Genomic DNA, 21,203 nt, shown 5'->3' with positions numbered 1-21,203 from the left:
GCACATTTTTTTCCTCGTTGTCTTCCATGTCAGATGTTGAGGTTTAAATTGGATAGCCTTAGCCCAGCTCATTTTATAATGGAGTTTTCTGTAAACACTAGAGACGACTGTGTGGGAAGATCTCAGTAGATCAGCAGTTTCTGGGTTATTAAGAGTAGCCCGTCTGGCAACAACCATGCCATGCTCAGAGTCACTTAATTCACCTTTGTACTTCAAACCAAGCATACTGTATACATACATACAGTGCAAACTAACCAGTTTAGACACACTAAACTGCCCAGTATTCTCATGCAACCCTTGATATCAGTTTGTTTTGCAATACAATTCATAAAAATATAACTCAGCAAAACATCATGTATAGATGTGAAATTCTACAGTAAATGAGGGTGTTACATTTAAGATTAAAATTTCCAGTTTATAAATTTTCAATGTTGAGCAACCCTTACCTTTGAAAGTAATCTCTCGCCTTCTCACTCATTTGTTGTTTCAGCACTAGAATTGACACACCACATTATTGCCAACCTTGAAAAAGAGAGAGACTAGCTATCACTTCTTAAAAAGTAAAGCAGAGTCACTTAAACTGCTTTTAACCTCTCAAAGTTCACAATGCAACAAAAGGAAAATTGAAACCATATTCTCTCAGGTCAAGGTCGCAGCAGTGTCACTGCGTGTGACTACCACCTGCCCTCCAGCAAAGCCCTGGGATTTGTTTCAATCGGCGTGCAAGAGCCTTCTCTTTCCACAACATCTGCTATTGACCTATTGAGCAAATGGCACTAGGTTACCAGTTCAACGGCATCCTTTCCCTTCCTTCTCGTCTCAACTGTAACCTTAAGCCTAGCTCGATGCTTCATTATCAATACATGTTTTTGTGTCGTATTTAAGGTCGTGGCCCTTGCTGGGGAATGGAAAAGAGACAGTCAAACTTCAAACAAGAAGTACCCCACCTGGTGTGTCCACCAGGTGGTGCTGTGTAGCAATGTTTGACCATCTTTAATTTCCTTTAAGATACTTTAAGATTGTTTCCATAAATGTAATTTCTCATGTAAGAAAGAATTACTTCAGAATGAAGTAAAAAGGCCCTGAAAACACATTTCTTTAACCTTCTCCAACCTTAAGGACATCTCGTACTTATTTGTTTACTCTTCAGCCATTTGTTATGAGGTTAATACCTCGTATCCACTTACAATAAACTTCAGCTTTTGGTTACATCCTCTAGCTATTTCTATTCCCGATTTTCTCTTGCACTTTCTCAGCATTACCACACCATGTCTGTGAAGTCTCTCTGAGGACTGAGGTTATATTACTTACTGCTTTATCATGTAACACCCACCTTTAGACCAGCACCGAGCGTATGGGAAATAATTGTAAATGCAAATTAACTCTGCGTAGGATTGCTGTAGGCAACTGTGTGGGTGTGCAGAGGGGAGTGTGGCGGAATGTGTTTCAGTGCCTGCATGCAAGGGTCAGCGTGTGCACAATACTGCATGCATGTGCATATTAACTGTGTGCAAATGTGCTGCCAGTGCGTTGAGAGTTCATCGGCATACATTAGAGAATATGATCTTTTTATTTAGCTCATAAAGTTGCAGTACCAATCCATACCTTTTATATTAAAGTCTTATTGGACCTGAGGATAGGAGTCTGAGATTGAATGAGTTTCATCTCTGAGCCATTGCTGACTGAAGCTTTGTAAACCTCCTACACAACCAAACATCACCTCCTCCGGATGCTGTCTCGCAGACCCGTGCTAAATGGATTTGAACTCCTGCTGCAATAACACGGGATTTGGATAATTCATTATTGGAGGCTTATCATAGCTTGCATTCAAGATGTTTTCTTCATCAAAACTCTTTTATAAGTCTGAAAAACAGAGAGCATAAGTGGTTGATTTAAAGAAATATTTTTCACATTTATGGACAAAATATGAAAAGAAAAAAACTTTTCTTCAAGTATTGAAAGTTCTTCAAGTTCATAAATTCTAAGCAGACTTCTATATTTGGGCACAATAACAAAATGAACAAAATATAGCAGAAGAGATATTTTGCAGGCTCTTATCTACATAATGTAAATTATGAAATCCTAATAGCCTTTGAGAGTTAACTCCTGCCTTCTCTGGGTCACAAGCTATCTTAGCAGCTTTACTCTTGCTAAATGAACCAAATAGCGGGCATAATCATCTGCTATCTTCTTTCTGTCCCCTTGCAATACAATATAATAAATGCTATTACTTTGAGTGTGATGCTTTAGTATGCAAACAACATACCCAACAGTACATCGCTTCGGTGGCAAAGGGGGGAGTTGTGTTAGTCTGTGTTTTATCAGGCTTCTCACGGTTTGAGAGTAAATCTTCAATCAGATTTGCCTGTTTATTCACTGTAAATGAGACTGGGACAGGGAGTTGGACAGCAATTCTTCAGAGAGACTGATGAATATCATGTTTCAAAATTCAAAATGCAGATTGCACGATCTGAAAGCCATCACACCGACGCTCAAGTCATGCATAAAGTTTATTTTGAATAACTTTATAAGTAATAGTGAATTGAAATACAGTTTTTGGTCCGCCTATGGCAGACTTTCTTTTCAAATTAAACTTCAGAAAGAAAAGCTGCATACTACTAGAAGAACTATAGTGCTGAGGAATGGGTACATCATGGTCATTTACCATTTAAAAAGAAAAACATCATCTCAGGGATGACTCAGACACATGGTGCAGAGGCGAATGGATGAAGGGGCACGAAGAGGCCTAAGATGCTGCTGTGCAGATGTCTGCTACTGCAGTCCCTCTGAGGAGAGCTGTGGACGAGAATATGGCTCCTGTGGCGCGATATGAGCGTCTTGCAGAGGCTCTGCACCTGCTGTTATGTATACTTGCGTGCAAGCATTACACAGCCAGTGAGCCAAATGCTGTTTTGACAGAGAAATAGCTTATGAGAGTCTTCTGAGGTGGACAAACAGTTGCAGCATCTGCCTCGTGTTAGCGGTGCACAAAACATAATGAGACAGAGGACTGGGCAGAGAGATTGCTCAGCTGCTTCATTGTTCAGAGCCAGGGGAACAAAAATGGCCTTCTAATTAACCTCCAACCTAGAAAAGTTGTTTGAGGTGTAAAAATGGAGCTTGGTTGTAAAGTAGCTGTGGTCCCACCGTGTCTTCACTAATTACAAGACAAGATAGTGGGGCTGATAACATGCATAACACTGTTTAAGGTAAAGCTAAGAGCAACAGTTTTCAGAGACAGCCTTTTGAAAGACATTTTGACTGTTGGCTCAAACTGTGATGCGCAGCACCATCGATATATCACACTGTGATGCCAAAGACAGGTCTTAGTTGCGTGACCCCTTTCAAAAGGCAGTTAACAAAGGATGCACAAAAACTGAAAATCTCTTTAAGCCTTCATGACAAGATAAGACAGCAGTGGCATACAAGGCAATCATAGTTGGAGCTAGCTCTTTTGGTACGAATATTTGGAGGTCGGACAGCACTGGAGACAGATGGCGTGATATGGAGACTGAGCCTCCCTACATGCACCAGTGCTGAAAATCAATACATTAACTTGGAGCACTTAACAGGCATAAACAGAAGTACTTCCCCTTGGATACCATTTTTAGGGTAGCCTAACATCTACAGACACTCCCATTGATTCGCGTGCCCTGTCTAGCTGTGATAGCACGAACAGAGCTACCATGGTTTTTCTGTCAGCATATGTAATATGACTGGGAACAACCAGGGCGAGAGAAATCCACTCCCACTTTTGTGTGCTTTGAAAAAGGTTTTATTGGGAGAGAAGCTGTGCCAATCTGAATAAATCCTTGGGTAAGATGTCAACACCACTCTATGTGGTGCCTCTATGAATGGCCAGAGCTCTGTGAGGTCAAGCCACAGCGGGGAAGGGATGTCTGACCTGTGGCTCCTGATCATAAATGTCCCTGCCTAAGAGGCTGTGAGCAGGTGCCGAGTGGTGTGTCAGGACAGAAGTGTCTCTAAAATCTGCCAACTACTTAGTGATGGCCAAATGACTACAACATTGACAGAAAGAGCTGATCCAGCAGGGCTCACAGATGCAGTGGGAACAGTGAAAGCAGCAAACAAGGGGCTCTCGATCGCTCATTATCAGACTCCAATGCTCCTAACTGGAAACAGGAACAACTGAGCTAAGCCACTGGAATCTTGCCCATTGTCTTCTGGGATGTAGGGAACCCAAAAGTTAAGGGGGTCCAGCTCTGCTTGAAGTATGGGACTACATAAGTTCAGCTGGCCTTCCCCATGATTTGGGACACCGTGACAGCTCATCAGCGCATCTCCACTTAAGCGAGAGACGACAGAAGTACCAAGCCAGACCTGCTAGCTGGGGTCAATGTATGATCGGAGGGATACAGTCAGTGTGGCAGCAAGGCACAGATGGACACCGCTAGACATTTTTATGTTATTCATATCACTTGTGGACTGCTTGACTGCAGATACAAAAAGCATGGTAGAGCACTAAAGCCACATGATTGCTATATACTGCATATGCAGACTTGAAGGGGCTCTGTAGGGAGAGCAAAGAAGATCTTCAGAAGTCCACATGCATGAGGTGAAAAACAACATCCACAGTTCTTAGCATAACCAATAACAACAACAATTAGTTGCAAAAATGAGTTGCAGTTGTATTTTTGGGTTTAATACTACTGGTTAAACATGCAATTTAAAGACATATTCAATTATGAGGAAATTATTCACACATCAGTGAAAAAAAAAGGATTCAGGTCAATCTCTCAGTACTATGGAGGTTATTCCCAGCCAGTCTTTTGCCAGTACGACAAACCTTTTAGTAAAAAAAATGACTTTTGCAACTGAAAATCAAAGAACAAAAACTCATTTAACAAAACAGAAAAAAAAAAAAAAAGAGTCCAGAAATGTAAGAGGAGGAAATGCCAGAGAAATAGCAAAGGAAGCAAAAGGATTCAAAGAGGCACATGGGAAAGCAGACAACACCTCTGTAAAGACATTAGTGATTCCCAGCTGCGTGTTGAGAGCCCTCTCCCCTTCTTGTCCTCCCTCTATCCCTCACTCTCACCGCTCCGTGTGAAGATTAAAGCAAGCGGCATAAAGGGGAGAGCAGTCCACCTCTAAGCTAGTGTGAAGGGGAAACTTCCCCCAGCACAAAAGTTCCGCTCTCCGCTCTTTGCTGAAGCGTGCCACAGCTCAAATCGGCTTTGAGAAATTAATCCCTGCATTATGGAGGGAGTAAAGTAAACAAATGGAGGACAGAGCAGGGACCTGCGAGTGTGTGAGACGGGGGGAAAAGGAGAGAAGCTGTGAGGCGATGAGGCATTTGTTGGTAAAAGCTTGTGTTTCTCCAGAGAAAATGAGATGTGAAGGCTGTGTGCGCTTGTACATGTGTGAATGTGAGTACAGTGAGAAGGAAGAGGGAGCTCAAGAGGTGACGGGTGGGTGAATGAGAGAAATGAAGCAGCAAAAGCTTGTCCGGTCCTGAGGGACACTCCTGAGAGAAGAGCATCACAGCCTCTTTGCTGCGTGATCTTAAACCCCTCACTCCGTCTCTCATATGTCCAGCTTATTACTGCCTTTGTCTTTCCTAGCTACATTCATCCACTTTGCCCCTGTGGCAGAGTCATTGTCTGCAAATCCTCCTCCTGCTGCCTTCTCTGCTCCCCCTCTCCTTTTCCCACCGTATCTCTCCACAGAGAGGTACTTAGATAAGGCCCAGGGTTCAGTCTGACGAAATCAGAACTTCCCACTGAGCCGAGATTAAACTCTGAGTGACCGAACAGACAACTTCGCTCACTCTCTGTGGTTAGCTGCCGGAGAGCTTCCATCTCTCTTTATGACAGTTTAAACACCCATATGTCTCACTACCCGCCGAGACTCGCATAAGTGCACTTTCAGTCAGTCTGCAGTCTCTGTTGCCACTCACTGTCTCCGTCTATCATCGCTCTCCATCTCTCAACTTTTGTGCAAATACTTTAAAGGCTTCCACACATTTCTAGCACCTCCCTCTCCCCTTACAAGTTCATTACCATTTGTCCTCATGCTTGTGTATTGGTTTGGGTTTTTTTTTTTTACTGTGTTTAGAGATCCATCATGCCCGTCTTTATTCACCAGCAATTTGATCCAATCTCCAGCCAGAGTAATCAGCAAAAAATAAATAAATAAATAAGTGATTTAGTGGATTTCATCTTGCTAGTTGTTTTTTCAATTTTTAATTCTACAAATCCTATCAAAAAAGCGGCTTAGTGCACTGATACCCGACTAGCCTTTGACCAAGAGGCGTTAGAAGGGGTTGAAGTGAGTTTTTGCAGTCCCATACTGCTACTTGGTGGTAGATGAAAGAACTGCACCATAAAGTAATAACTACTGAAAAGTGACAAAAAGCAACCCTTTAGATCAGGGGTGACTGAGAACAAAAGATGTGGGGCTTTTTAATTGTATTTTCTCAAGTTTTACAGCTTTTCCTACTGATGAAGACGTTCCCACAGCTGTTCATATGCCACAGTGACACTTTTGCTATGATTTTGGTAACAGTACTTCTGTTGTTTTGGTAAAAAAAAAAAAATATTCCAATAATTGTAAAACATTATTTTTACACTATTGCACTTTTATTATAAAGTTAAAGACTTTTGAGCTGCTCTTTCATTATGACTTACATGTCATTTCTCATTAGGTCTATTGTAGAAGACAATACTAAGATTTGACAGACACCATGGATTATAATGTAGTAAAGGTTTTATTGAAAATGCTTCGATCCAATTCAAGTCATTCACAAAGTTACAGTGTATGTTAAAAAAAGTCTGTGGACTTAATTTCTAAAATTAATTTCTTACACTCCTCTAATTCATTGCTTTAGTTTTACCAGGACTTTGTTTAAACAGATGTATTCTTATTTTTATTCAAAAGTATAAAAGTAGAAATCATTCATCCCTAAGAAAAGCCTCGATTGCTGAATATATGTTTTACCTCCCTTTTACTGTCATGTTCTCATCATTCCCTCCATTTAAGGCCTAGTGTCTCAGCAATAAAGGACATGATGTGCGTGTCCTCCAAGATGGCCTTGGCAGTAGGTTTCCCTGCACCGTGCCCACTACGGGTGTCCACCCTGACCATCAGAGGCTGACGCTGCACAGAGCTGCTGCCAACCCCATACTGCAAGGTAGCACAGAACTTCAGCGTGTGCAAAGGTACCACACGGTCGTCATGATCTGCTGTCAGAAGCAGGACAGCAGGGTAAGGAGGGCCTGAGTAAGGTAGGTGCGGCAAATTATGGACAGGAGAATACCTGGAGAGAGGATGACAAAGATCAAAAGGAAGGAAAACGTGATGGAGTCTCTTAACAGAGAGAACAAAGATCATAAGAGACATTTGAAAACTTTCATTTGTTATTCAGTTGTTCGGCTGTGATCTTTCAGGTTATGCGGGCAAGTGCAGCACTGCGACTCGACTTTCAGATTACTGAAAACAAGACCTGACGTGAATTCACAACAACATGCAGAGATTCTTCAGTCGTGAGTCAGAATAAGGAACACACAAAAAGGGAGCTATCAGACGATCCATCTGTTGATTAACAAAAAACATCAAACGCTTTATCAAAACAAAAATCCATCATTAAAACAAAAGTCTCCCTTAAAAAGGTTTTTGGTGACAGACAAGAGAAAACAAAAATCATGGAAAGCAAAAGTGCCATTTGGATGAGAACATGCAGTGAATCTCACTCAACCAACTTTACTGAAACCTGGTTCAAATTCAGACAACACAGCTCGATGTTACCATTTACTGCCGTTTTCACACTTATACTCATATTTGTAATTCTAAAAATATTTAAACTAATCAAAGGAACAGTAATAATCACAATAATAGAAAGTGATACTTTGAACTTTGGTACATTTTCCTTGGTTAGGTTGAGTTATCTATATACTTATTTTAATCTGTGTACCTGACTTTTCTTACTCTAACCTGCTCTGTATTGTGATATACAGTTTATTTCTGTTAATTTAAGGCTTTGTTGTGGACATGTGCTGTGGTTTTCAAAGTCTGTGTGGTCAAGAACAGTGTTAAGGTTTATCAGGCAGTAGGCCACCAAGACTTTTAGTGTCATGTTGCCTTTAAAGACTTCAAAAGACATCAAAAGTCTTGCTGTAGCCATTTGAAGCATGGGAATGAAACAAAAACCATCATCTCTGTATTCTGACATTAATAATATGTACAAGTACACCTCACTTTCAGAAAAAAACCTACTTTGGCACATTTTATTAAGATGTCACTCAGCTTAAGTATTACATACTCAGAAGTAAGTTCTCCCAACCGACCGTAGATTTTTTTTTGATAGTTTTTAAATAATGCGATCAGTCATCGCAGTGGAGACATAAGTATGCGCGTGTACATACATATAAAACACTGTCATGGATGTGTACTTTAGCTGTTTGTTCAGTGTGTGTTTTTCCATACTTGATGAGCCACTTGAACTGCTCTGGATCGTCAGAACAGCCGTAATCAGTTGTCCAAGCGTGGCCGATGGTGAATTTGTGGAATTTCAGCATATCCATAACGCCCACTTCAGCTACAACACAGCCAAACAGGTCTGGACGTTGAATCATGCATGCCGCTGTGTGTAGACTCAGAATTAGTACTGCACATTCTGTTTGCTTACAAACACACATGCATCTCAATTACTTCACACTGTAGGACACAGTCACTTCTAAATGGCTATTTACACACCAGGGAAGCAGGCATTAGTTGGGTTTGTGCGATGCCATATGGCAGCCAGCCTTTGGTAAATGATGTGACTAAGCACTGTCTAATGTGGTGTTTAATAGCGAAATTAATTGAAGCTAAGCAGCTAACTACTGTTAGATGAACTTGACATTAGCAATTATGACAAAGAAGTACTATAAAAGAACACGAAGCACTGATGTGGATGCAGCTGAGGCCAATGTCATAGTGTTTTTGCCCCCCATCCCCCTTTTTGTGGCATTAGTAATAAATGTGAAAACATGAAGCTGTACTGGACTGTTACGGGTCTCATGGGTTAAATCACAGAGAAGAGGGAGCTCATCTGGTAAATTGGGGAGGAAGTAGAGGTACAGTTCCATTGGCTAATTTCAGCTATAAAAATAACGAGCAAGGTTCACACAGCTTCCCAATCTGAACGTGCAGGCAGTGGACTGTTGCATAATGGTTTCCCAGGTATACTTTTAAAACTCCCTCTGGCCTTTTCAGCAGCTATCCCACTAAAAAACATAAAGCACAGACACACACAGTTGATCCTGTACTTACCCACTAGCAGCCCTCCATTAGAGGCTCCATTGATAGCAATGAGGCTTGCTTTAGTGTACTTCTCCTGGATCAGGTACTGTGCTGCACACTGGAAGTCATCAAAGCAGTTCTGCTTGTTCGCCAAACTGCCAGCTACAAACAATACACAGCAGAAGTAGTCGTGTCAATTCCGTAAAAAAAAACAAAAAACACACAATTACTTGCTTGCATACTACTTAGAAACTCCATGTCTTTTTGTACCTTTGTGCCAGGTGAGGCCATACTCGCCACCCCCTCTGATGTTAGCCACTGCTAGCACGCCGCCGAGGTGTTTCACAAACAGCAGAGAGGCAACACTGACCACATACAAGAGAGAATAAAGACAGAAATATTATAAGAGCACATTGCACTTAAAGAATACTGACTAGAAGTCTATAGGAAAAGCATTTAAAGAGAAAGGTAGCATTGGTCCCATCCCTGCCCCTGAAGAGCCAATCAACCCTCGAACTAGAAAATAATAAATAGACTGTATTGTTGCACTGCTGAATACGCAACAGTTTCAATTATATGATGAGAAACATATCTCCCTATCATAGTAAGTTCATTGTCTTTGCTAACTATATGCATAATATGCATTAGTATGCCATTAGTTCACTGTTCTGGTGACACTGATCGTGTCAGCACTCCAGATTGAGTCTTTCATGAATTTGTAAAGGATTATACAAAGTTACATGACAAGGACACCAAGTTTTTTTAAGCTTCTTTTTTGGAGATTTTTGATTATTCCTATTAGATTTAATTAGTCATGCTGTTTTTATATCACTGACATTCAAGTTAGCACCATTTCCCCATTCATTTAGAAAGTGGTGTCAAAATACTGCTAAAAAAAACCAACACTTTCTTCTAGAAAGGCCTTCACAAAATCACAAGCTTATGCCACGTAACAAGCATGGTATTTAGAAAACAAAGTGCAGAAGTAGTGTTATTGGCAGTATGACACTTAAGTTCACAATGCGATTTATTTAGATGTGGCTTTACAACAGTACACATATCTAAGCAGTTTCTTTTTCATTAGCACTGAATACACAGAGCGTTTCTCAAGAAATACTAATGCATACATCCACACCCAGTCACTTACAGAGAATCCAACCTCATCAGTACTCTTTCCTCCAGAGATGAATCCAACCAGGTGTAATAAAAGCTCACTGATGGATGCAATATAGTCATAAAAATAAAAAAAATACAACCTCTTCAAATTCTAAGGTTTTCCTTATCAGGACATAATAAAATCATCTGGCCCTTAGGTTATAAAATTAGGTAAATGAACAACAACAAATGACATTACACCCTGTCATCATTTATCTAACAAAGGTAAGGCCAAAATGCACATACAAATGCTTTCAAAATCACCTTTGGATGATTGATCTGTGTCTTCTAAACAATCTCTGCTTTTCCATTCTCTTTCTAATTGTAATATCACGAGCTTTAATATATAATTGGCTAACTGAGGCCTTGCCGAGTCTGAAATTTAACTATGGAATTTTTATTACAATTTCTCTGAACAATGTATGGCACGACCCTTCTGACCTCAAGAGCACCAGCAAATCTACATGAAGAAACCTGACTGAATTGCTGTGCCTGTATAGCCTCATATGCTAGGACCTTTTCGGAGTTGTGCGTAAATGAAAGTCCTCAAACCTCAACGAACTGAAACAATGTTGTAAAGAAGAATGAGGCAAAATTCCTCCACAATGATGTGAGACACTGATAAAGTCCTACAGAAAGATTAGACTTCAAGTTGTTCCTGGTAAAAGTTGTTGTGCAAACTACTGAATCATAAACATAAAATTTCTGTATTTTGGCTTAATTTTTGTTAAATAACAAATGACAAGACAGAATAATAGAAATCATGTCCAGATGGGCAAAAACCTTGAACTGAGAGGGTGTCTTGTCTTCTTATTAATTTAAAATCTCCAGCTTACAAAAAAGTTGAATTTTCACTGTTAAATTATGAATGAATGAATCAGGGTTCATTCAGTTGAAGAGCACTGGGATTATTTAGCAGGACCATCATTATTATTATGTTATTGTATTTAACCTTGTTTTTCCACTATTATAGTACCTACCATCATTGATCACACTGCTCTGAAGTACTAGGAAAAGTACATTAAAAGAAGACAGCTTTGACAGCACAGTCGTACTTACTTAAAGTATGGTTGTATGGAGTTCTCAAAGCCTCCATATCCATAAAGTAAAACAGGATTACTCTCATCTTTCTGAATGGCCTTGGCATGTACTAAGAACATAGGGATCTTGGTTCCATCTTTACTTGGATAGAACACCTGGTACGTAGAGAAAAATGTATTATTTGATCTGACATGTGTCAACCAACGGCTTCTTTTCTTTTTGATATATTATTTGCGACTTCCTCAACCATGGTGAACAGAATTCTGCTAATTCTGCATCATTTGTATTCAAACAGTAGACGTGACAATTCATAACAACTATGCCTCAAAATGACAAATGTTTAGAAATCAATACAAATAAAGTAATGGGGATGTTTAGGCCTCAGAGACACTAAATATGCAGACACGCTTCTTTAATACAACACAAAAGAGTACATCCATGTACTGTCACATGTAAAATGAGTGTGATATATCTGCTTAGCTCTGAAATGCCTATACTGAGTCCATGATCCACTGACGTGTTGAAATGCTTTGTATTCTGTAAGGAAATGCTTTTAAATCCCTTCAATAGCCCCATGATAGTTACTCCATCTTTAATTAACTTTTCAGCAGGAACAAATAGATCCTAACTATGGCTTAAACTTGGTCACTGATCAGCATAAGGCATTTCATTTGTTATCACTAATAAGACTTTTGTAGACAGGTGAAGGCAGTTTCTGGTAAATGTTTTGTTTAAGGTTCAAGGCTCCACCAATAACATTTCAGGAACTGCTTTTATACACAGCCAGACAAACTGTGTAAGGGGACTTCTCAGTTTATCCTGCTGCTACCATTTTCTGCTCCCTTGTCTATAAAGATGAGTGAACCATTTCTACAAGCAGCCGTACAAGTAACAATATTATGTTACCAATGACGTGGGATGGTTTGGATCACGTTCATTTCCTGTAATTTTAATCACTTTGCCAGAGGCTGACTGCACGTCATCTATTCATAAAACTTTTCTCCAGAATCTTTGTGGCACGACTTCAGCAATTCCAATCTCCTCTCCCAGCTCCTGCTGTATATTAGTCAACATAGGTGACTTATAGTCAATAGAACAAGTCTTATAGTTCACTGTGACTATAAAACTTTGAGTAAGAAACTTAATTTTTCAAGGGTTTCTAGACTCCTGCTATGCTGGGATTCTTCTTCGCAGGCCTAAAGACTTTTTTTTTTTTTTTTTTTAGCTGCAGTCATTTTCTGTAGTCATTCAGCCCCCGTCCTTATTTAGTCCATCAATGGTTTCTTTTTTTTTCTAAACTTTTCACACTGCTCTAAGTTGAATGTACATTTCCTGTGTGAAGTTTCCCATTTCTGCTTTTTTTGTTGTTGTCTCTTATTACATTTTACAGATAAGGTGCAAGAGTCAGTTCTTTGGTTCTTGTGTTGGCCATCTAGCACCGATTGCAAACTTAAAGGCTTTTATTTGTCTGGGCAATTCACAATTTACCACTGTCAGTAAGTCATTAACTTGTATTTGCATATCTCAAAAGAAGCATTAAAATAGCTCTTTGTATAAAATGATAAAGCGTGGGGTCATGTAAATAGCATGAAATAAAAGCTAGATCCCAAAGTCAAATTTCTAAAGCAGCAACATCATGACTCTGAATATTAAAAGTACTGTTAAAATACATAACATTACAGTATGTTCTACTGAAATTAAGCAGATGACCAGAAAGAGTGATATTACCTGTCTAGTCTCAATGTCTTCATGTTTGATACCCTTTACCTCCACCTCTCTGAAGACTTTGGGTTCTGGGTTTGGCTCACTCAGGTCACAGTGGTAAATGATACCTGGATACAGCATAATAGAAATCGAAGTTAGACTTCCAGTGTGACTGGTTGCATTTAAATAGTTAAATATATGGTCATTTTATTAAGAAATTCTGATTATATCATGCAAATTAATTCCATTTCAAAAGACATGATCTGCAACTTTAGTAAAAATAGGCTAATTATAGGAGTATTTTATGTTGCAATTAATCCTCTGTTGTAATAACAATAGCAAACAGCTGCACATCAGAAAGCATTTAATCTGTTAAATACGTGCCTTGGTCACATACAGTTACTTTATTGAGTTTTTGGAGAAGTAATTGCAATAATATTTGTATATTCTTTTTTGCATGGAATAAGAAGTGTATTTTATGTGGTTCATACTCATGGAAAAACTCAAGTATATAAAAACTGGAATTGCCTGGTGTAGTGAAGGAGGTAAACTTGTAGAAGAACTCAGAGTGTTTCTTCTTGCAGCTCACTCCGGCCACAGTGCCCACATCCAGTGGCAGGTCTCTGACAAGCCGGCCTGTAGACAACTCGTATACTTGCAGGATATCCTTCACATCATGGACATAGTTGACCAACAGGTGGTGCTGGTTCACACAAGACACAAAGCCTGCAGGAAAATAAAGGAGGAAGTAATGCTAAATGTCTTGGGGGGGGGGGGGGGGTTGTCGTCAAAAACAATGTATCCAAGCGGCACTGTATTTCTGTCTTTGTTTTCCTTTCTACATCACACTATTTATACTTCCTCCTCCTGTCGATTCCCGACAATGATCTCAGCAATAAGGAGTAATCTCATGATTACTCAAGTATAAGGTATAAACACTTTTCAACATGAATATATAAAATAGTTTTTAAGTTAAGTTTTGTAATTGATGCATAACTACATGTGCAAAGGGCAGAATAACTGCAGGAATAAACTATAAATCCATGTTCTGTACCTAATGAAGTCCCAACAGCCTACAGATGTTAAGATAGCTGTGGTAGTATCTACGTACATTATATGCGATAACTACAGTTCCATGCACGGCATTTTGTCCTTTTCAAGACAAAATGTTAAATGTTGAAACGGTGACTTTATATTTAATCCTAGCGCTATTATACTATACAAAGTACAAGGATCACAATTAGGCTACATTTGGGAGCGTTTCTGGTAATAACAAAACTGTGATGTTGGGCATGTAGTTAAACTGGAATGCAACAGAGACCACAACAATTTATCAGCTTAGAAAATTACAGAGAGCAGTCAGTTTTGTCTTGAACAGGTTGGTGAACCTGAGTGACTAGACACTATCAAATGAAACCATCAATCCTTAATGTGAATGGCATTTTTTCTATGACTGTTTGACACCATGGCAACAAGTGTGTGTTACTTTACCCAAGCAACACCAAGCAAAAAAAGCAATTTAAGAATATTTAAAGAAAAAAAAAAAAACAGAAACCAAGAAAAAAAAAAAAAAAAAAAAAAAAAAAAAAAACACAATACCATTGCCAGTAATTACTTAGGAAATAACTTGCACTAGTAAAAAAGTATTACTGGTTTCATTTAGTAACATATTATTTAAAAAAAAAAAACCTGAATAGTCAGTTTATGAAAATTTCATTGCTCTTAATAATGCCTGAATTAGTTATAAAGTTTAACTCAATAGCTGCCAACAGTAACTGAAACATTATGTTGTTTAATACAACACTGTAAGCCCTTCATAAAATGTGATTTACATTTCCTTTAACAATATAGAATTTACATTATTATTTTTATCAGTCCAGTATTGCCCAAGTTCAAATTTCAACTATGTTCCTCTTTTCTCTTTCTTCAACATGTGTAGTTTCCCAGTGCGCCAAGAGCTATACAGCTGTTTTTACCACAAGTAAAATGTTGTGACGTGTTGTTCGCACTTCTCAAAGGTACCATGGACATTTGTGTATGTTTCATTCATCTCCAAGTACAATTACGGTCACTCAAGTGACACGAACAAAGAAAAAAAAAAATTACAACACAAAGTGCTTATGGACCAAGTTTCACTTTTTGAGCAGAGTTCCCTCTGACGAAGGTTTTGAACCACAGACAGACATGCAAGTTCCCAATTGTTGTGGCTTGACCGTCATCGAAACATCAGGACAGAAATTCGGCTTAAAACTATTTTGCAAGATTTTAAGAGGTGAATTGTGGAAGTACAGTTCTATGAATAAACCCTTCACACATTTCTAAGGACTGTTGGAGTTTCAGATGCTGTCATGCGTTTAGCAGCAAGTTTGCTTTTATTAACTCTCAGACACTGCATTGCAGATAGTTCTCCACAAAAGAAATGTACTAAGACTACATGCCACTACATAATTCACTCTCTACTACAGTATGCTTTAATGACATTTCCATTTTATCTCACCCAGGACATCTTTATCATGCTGTGGTATGAGGGTAGTCCAGTGCTGTCTGTCTGGTTTCTCGATGTCTATGTTGATGAGACAGTATCGAGGCGCATCCAAGTTGGAGCGGAAAGTAAACACAGTTCCCTCATTGGTAACATAAGAGTACTGAGCATCAAAGTTGTCCACAAGTTTGACCCACGGCAGCAGACCTGCAGAAGTAGATAAATAAAATGACAAAAACCCCAAAACTGATATTTATCACTAGCAGTGAGTATTAGGAACTAGTATTAGCTTATAAACCCTCATTTGCAGTGGCTTGTAAAAAACAATAACAAGTTTTCATAACAGGCTTGCAGTAGAAGGTTTCATAACTTCTGTGTGGGAGGATTTCTTTTCCTCAACTAAAAACAGGCCACATTTTGAATTTTGAAATCTCAACATTTACTTCACTAATGGTTGAGTCACAGGCATCAGTTCGTGTCTGCATTGACACGTCTTAATGACAAAGCTGGCGTATTTTTCACAAAACTGCCCAAGCAACGGCTACTTAGAAGCTATATATGTTGACACTGAGTCATGCTGCAGTCCATACTGCTTCATGAACACTTCTCATGAAAGATGATTTGCTCATTTGGGGTGAATTGTAAGTTCTTTACAATTCAAATCATTTTTAATCTTCTTTGCATGCTACATACAAGTCTGAAACTTTTCACAAACGTTTTCATCCCACTTTAGACGCTATCCTCCAACAAAATAACTCCCAATTTGTGGCAATTTCACAAATTAATACTGGCTAATGAGGTAAAGCTGGGAGGAAACTAACTACCATGAACCTAAATTTACCCGTCATGGCCAGATCAGCATTTTGCACTGTGATGCAATAAGAATACCAAATATATACCTGTGATCTTACATCTCCATAAGACACATGAGTTATTGCGTTTATGAGTATTTAACACAGACCTTTTATGCCATCGGGGAGCTGCTTTAGGTCGCAGTACCACAGCTGGTTGACAGGCTCACAGCCTTCAGTGATCGACAAAACAGCATATCTGCCGTCATCTGATATCTGGGAAGAGGATTTTTTTTTAAGTCAACACAGGGAGGGGAAAGAGAATTTGAGAAGCAGCTGATGTGAAAATGCCAATGTAGGCTTTGCCATAAAAGTATAATCTTTGCTCTTAGAATCCCCTAAAAAGATGCACTCATATAAAACAGAGATAGCTGGGTCTTTAATCATTTTAAAATACCAAAATGGACAAAAGATGCTATAATCCAATGCAATTTGCAATATTAGGTTCATGTAGTTTGCAGAAAACTAATTTAATTTTGGTAGCAATCAAATTCTTCTCTTTTCTGACCAGAGTGTCAACTCCTTAGAGTAAGCACTGCAATGGCCTAATGGGTTTTTTCCTTTTAAAAACAGGAACGAACCATTAGCGGACCCCAACTCAATAAGGGTAACACATCTAACTATAGACTTACGGTCAGTGCACTGTGCCACTTGGGATGGTCAGGGAACTCTGCTACCAGAATGTCTTCTGACTGGTTGGTGCCAATAACATGGTAGTAGAGCTTCTGATTCATGTTGCTGGTGGTCTCAGTGCCTTCAGCAAAATACAAAGTAGTTAAATACTAAATACGTTTCAAACTAGATTAGTTAAATGTGTTGTTTCTGCGCAGCGTAAGTTTATTTGCACAATATCTCTTCCTAACCATCAGTTTTTCCTTCCTGCCGTGGGTAACAGTTATAAAAGATGCCCTTTGCATCATGAGTCCAGGCCAAGCAGCTGAATTTAACCCTTTCCAGAACGTCAGGCAGTGGGCTGAGGTCATCGGCCTTCATGAAATGCACCGTTACCCAGTCTGAGCCACTGCTACTCAAACCATAAGCAAAAAATTCACACTCTTCTGACAGTCGCCCCACTAAATGGAGAAGGAGATGAAAGAGATTAGAAGTTAGCAGTGCAAATTTAGTATCATTCCAGCTCTGTTGCCTGTATGTCTGTGATCGATAACAAGTTCTGCAATTTGGCTAACTTTTCAGTGCCACAGTTCCATCTTCAGAAAGCTTATTAGGATCAAAGAATACAGTTGCAGGTGCATCGAGAGAGTCCTGCATATACAGCACATCCTGGTTCTGAAGCCCTTTGTTGTGAAAGTAGAAATATCTGAAAAGAGACAAGAAACTACAGTGAGGGAAAGCATTGTTGTGACTTAAGTCCTGCAATTCAAGCTTGTCGCTTTAAGTATAAATGCTGATAACCATTAATTAAAATTCAGCTATTACCTCTTCCCCCTTTTGTAAGGGCAACTGTACTTGGGATAATTATAGACCTCATTCAGCCGCTGATTGAACTGTGCCCGGATGGCGCACTGCTCCAGGTACGGCATAGTGAGTTTATTCTGCTCTTCAACAAAGGCCTGCGTAACAAAAACGACATGACAAGGGATGAAATGCAGATGGTTTTTTTGGGTGAAGAACCAACAGTAGCATTCTTCAAAAAAATAAATAAAAATCATCATGTACCATTGTTTCTGCACCATCAGGGTCTTCCAGCCATGCATAGGGATCACTGATTTTAGTTCCATGGTAATCATCCACCTGTTGCAAAGATGCACAGAGAAGCTAAACATGAACAAACAGGAATAAGCCGGAACAAACATACAAACACATAAACAAAGAGCGCGTCTCATCTTTGGCATTCAAACCTGATTTTTTTGACAGAAAGGATTGTCTCATTTATACTTCCTTTGAAAAGCATTTTTCTCTGGAACTGCAGAGCATCTTATTTCATAACTGTCAACTGTATCAGAAATTTTTGGTTCGTCAACTTGATGCTTATCAGCACTGGAATTTGGATTACTACTCCAAGCACTTTTGATAGGCCGACCTTGATGCACCAGTGAGCAGACTGGAGTTACTGCAAGTTCTCTTAAACCACAAACACCCACACATACGCATTTCCATAATGTGCCCATTTCCACTAATCCAAATAAAAATTAATGTTCCAGTAGTTTTCTGTCAATGAAAAACAACTATTAACGCTTCAAAGAAATAAGGCCCGTCACATTTTCCACTTCGACCTGAAAGCACAGCCCGTTGTCCACATTGCCTTTGACTTGTGGTGAAAAACTCATTTCAGTACCAGTTTATGGCACACATCAAGGACATTAGAAAAAAACCCATTTCACCATAGATTGGAATCATTTTATACAAATTTTCTATACAAATGTATATACTGAAATGCATTGTTAGTTATTTTTAGGTAGTTTTAATTTAACGTTACACAAGATACATGTGGCACACTAAGCTTTTAAAATAGTTTAGAGTATCGTTGTGGTGGTATTATATATATTTCTTAACATCTACAGCAAACCCCTGGTCCAAATCTATGACAGGACATCGATAGCAGGATGCAAAACCACATTTTTCACTTCAGTCACAAGCCATCTCTTTTCTTGGCATCTCCCATTACACAACAGAGACATGTGGCATCAGATTGTTACATGGACTCTGTATGTGGGATGTACTCCCACTGACTGGCTCCTAAGAATTAAGAGGGAAATATGACCAAACTCTAAATGTGACATTGCAAAACAGCTCTTGTCCACAACCTACTCATATTTTATTTTAACAATACGAATTCACCACCAGTAGCCTGAGATCAACCAGTGTGAAATGTTTTAGTTTTGATGGATGTTTCAAGTACAGCCATTTTTCACGTTCTCGAATGCCGTACTGTTAGTGCGAAAATTAGCATACAACAAAGAACTGGTTAATCCTCACCACATTAACGTTTAGGCACCTTAGGCCCACTCTGCTCATCTTTCTGTCTCTCCTTCTTTCAGCATGCCTTTCTTTCTATCTCTCTTTACTGAGTGTAGACTGAATGCAACCAAGCTAATGTCCTCCTGGAAAGACAGTCTGACTGGCTTTTTCACTACCTGCCTTCGTGCCTTCATGCCAGTTCAGATCGGGTGAAACACAGTAGTAAACCTACATCTCATAAACCTTAGAATGATCCCTGAGGCAGTGCGAGACATCCTAAGATTAGAGACAACCTTTACGTTGGCACAGGTAGGATCGGCTGGTCATTTGAAACATTTGTGGCTTATAGAGTGGTAAATTTTCAAATACTAGAGGGACCCGTCAGTTTTTATTTATACTCAAAAACCCACACGAAACAAATTTGTATCACATTCAGTTTAGCTTTGAACCATCAACACATGCATGCATACATGTCTAGTCATAGATGTCATAACTCACCATTCTAAAGTATAAACGTGAAAATTTTATAGGTGCAGTATTTTATTTATTTAGTCACAAGTAACTAAGCAATTTCCAAACATATTCAGCCACAGCGCTTCATCTAATTTTACTTGACGCTGTCCGTTTTTGGCTACTGTCACCTCTGTTCATCTTTGCTAGTGCACCGTTCATCTGATAGATGTTATCATTTCATTTCGGACGTTTTCTTGCAACTGCTGTACCAGGCCATGCATATCTCTTGGTGTTCTACCCCTGTACATACAGCCTATGTTGACTTGAGTTTAATGATTGAATGCCACTGCAAGTCAGCTGCATGCTCTGCAGGATGTACTTTGGCTTCACTTTTACTTTTATGCACAATGAAGACATACTTAGGGCTGTAAATGCAGCTAGGGAAGCTGGGGACGTTTTGTGTGTCAAGAGAAGTAAACATTTGGTAGCGTTTGGCACGACCTTTCTTGTATTAAAGTATCACTAACTTAAATCGATATGGAATTATAATTGAGTGCAATGTGGCTTTAAAAGCAACGTTTGCATGATTCACTAAACATGCAACGCCACTTTGGTACTTGGAGCTAAATTAATGGCCATTATGAACAAGAACTAGTTTGTATTTGCCTTTATTTATTTGGCAGGGAGCGTGTACAAAAAAAAATAATTCTCCTAAGAGATGTGCAGATTTAGCCGATAGCTAATTTCCACCCACGGCCCCAGGCACGTTTTTTTTTTTTTCCAAATCACGTGGGCGTTACTTTACCTCCAATGCACCGGCTAATACGAGAAATGACAAAATAAAGCAACAGAATATTTCACTTTTCGGACTTTACACACAGTAAAGTTTTGTTTTTGCTTCCTCGACCATTCGCCATTTGCCTTTCTGTCCCTCCACGCATACGTGCATTTTCGCTTCCTGGTATCGCTTTTCCTGCTCGTGGGCTTACACCACAGCATTTCGTCGAATGAAAAACAGACCAAGAGAAAAAAGGAGAGAAAAAAGCACGCCGCAGAACTTTGACACTGACCTTACTGTCGTCTCTTCGGGCTACCGGGTACTTAAACGCCATGGCAACGAGCTCGAGTGTGTCTGTCGTCTTTCTTCTGCAAAGTTACTTGGGGCGCCTTTCTCTTCCTTTCTTTCTTTTTTAATCGTTTAACCGAATGCAGCCTCTCGAGTTAATCAATGGAGTTTGAAAGTGAAAGTGAAAGCATGACCCCCCTTCGCCTATACCCTACTCTGGTTTGCGCAAAGGGCCTGAGCAGGAAATGATGTGTCACACGGCAAGTGGCAGCACATGCACAGCTGTAGG

General features: G+C 39.4%; 1 protein-coding gene across 1 annotated transcript; it reads right to left on the bottom strand.

Moving 5' to 3' along the window:
- Positions 1–6,618: 6,618 nt before the first annotated feature.
- LOC146363239 (prolyl endopeptidase) lies at positions 6,619–20,996 on the bottom strand. Its single transcript, XM_084919924.1, has 15 exons — positions 20,919–20,996; positions 18,154–18,228; positions 17,914–18,047; positions 17,664–17,794; positions 17,340–17,549; positions 17,109–17,230; positions 16,587–16,692; positions 15,641–15,832; positions 13,672–13,869; positions 13,168–13,271; positions 11,458–11,594; positions 9,514–9,608; positions 9,274–9,405; positions 8,446–8,602; positions 6,619–7,279 (listed from the first exon to the last, which is right to left on the bottom strand). The coding sequence occupies exons 1-15, from the start codon at positions 20,958–20,960 to the stop codon at positions 6,985–6,987; spliced, it is 2,130 nt and encodes a 709-aa protein (XP_084776050.1). The 5' UTR covers positions 20,961–20,996; the 3' UTR covers positions 6,619–6,984.
- Between the last annotated feature and the right edge of the window lie 207 nt (positions 20,997–21,203).

Source organism: Perissodus microlepis, chromosome 22 (assembly GCF_051167445.1).
Source record: "Perissodus microlepis isolate ML-2025 ecotype Zambia chromosome 22, ASM5116744v1, whole genome shotgun sequence".
Taxonomy (NCBI): Eukaryota; Metazoa; Chordata; class Actinopteri; order Cichliformes; family Cichlidae; genus Perissodus; species Perissodus microlepis.
This window is presented reverse-complemented; position numbering and strand designations above follow the sequence as displayed.

Excerpts from the sequence above, each read along its gene's own strand:
- LOC146363239 (XM_084919924.1), bottom strand. The coding sequence starts at position 20,960 with ATGGCGTTTAAGTACCCGGTAGCCCGAAGAGACGACAGTAAG. Across the intron at positions 15,833-16,586 it reads GCTCCCCGATGGCATAAAAG|GTCTGCTGCCGTGGGTCAAA; the intron begins GTCTGTGTTAAA and ends CTACTTCTGCAG. Across the intron at positions 7,280-8,445 it reads CAGTTCAAGTGGCTCATCAA|GTATTCTCCTGTCCATAATT; the intron begins GTATGGAAAAAC and ends TCCTCTCTCCAG.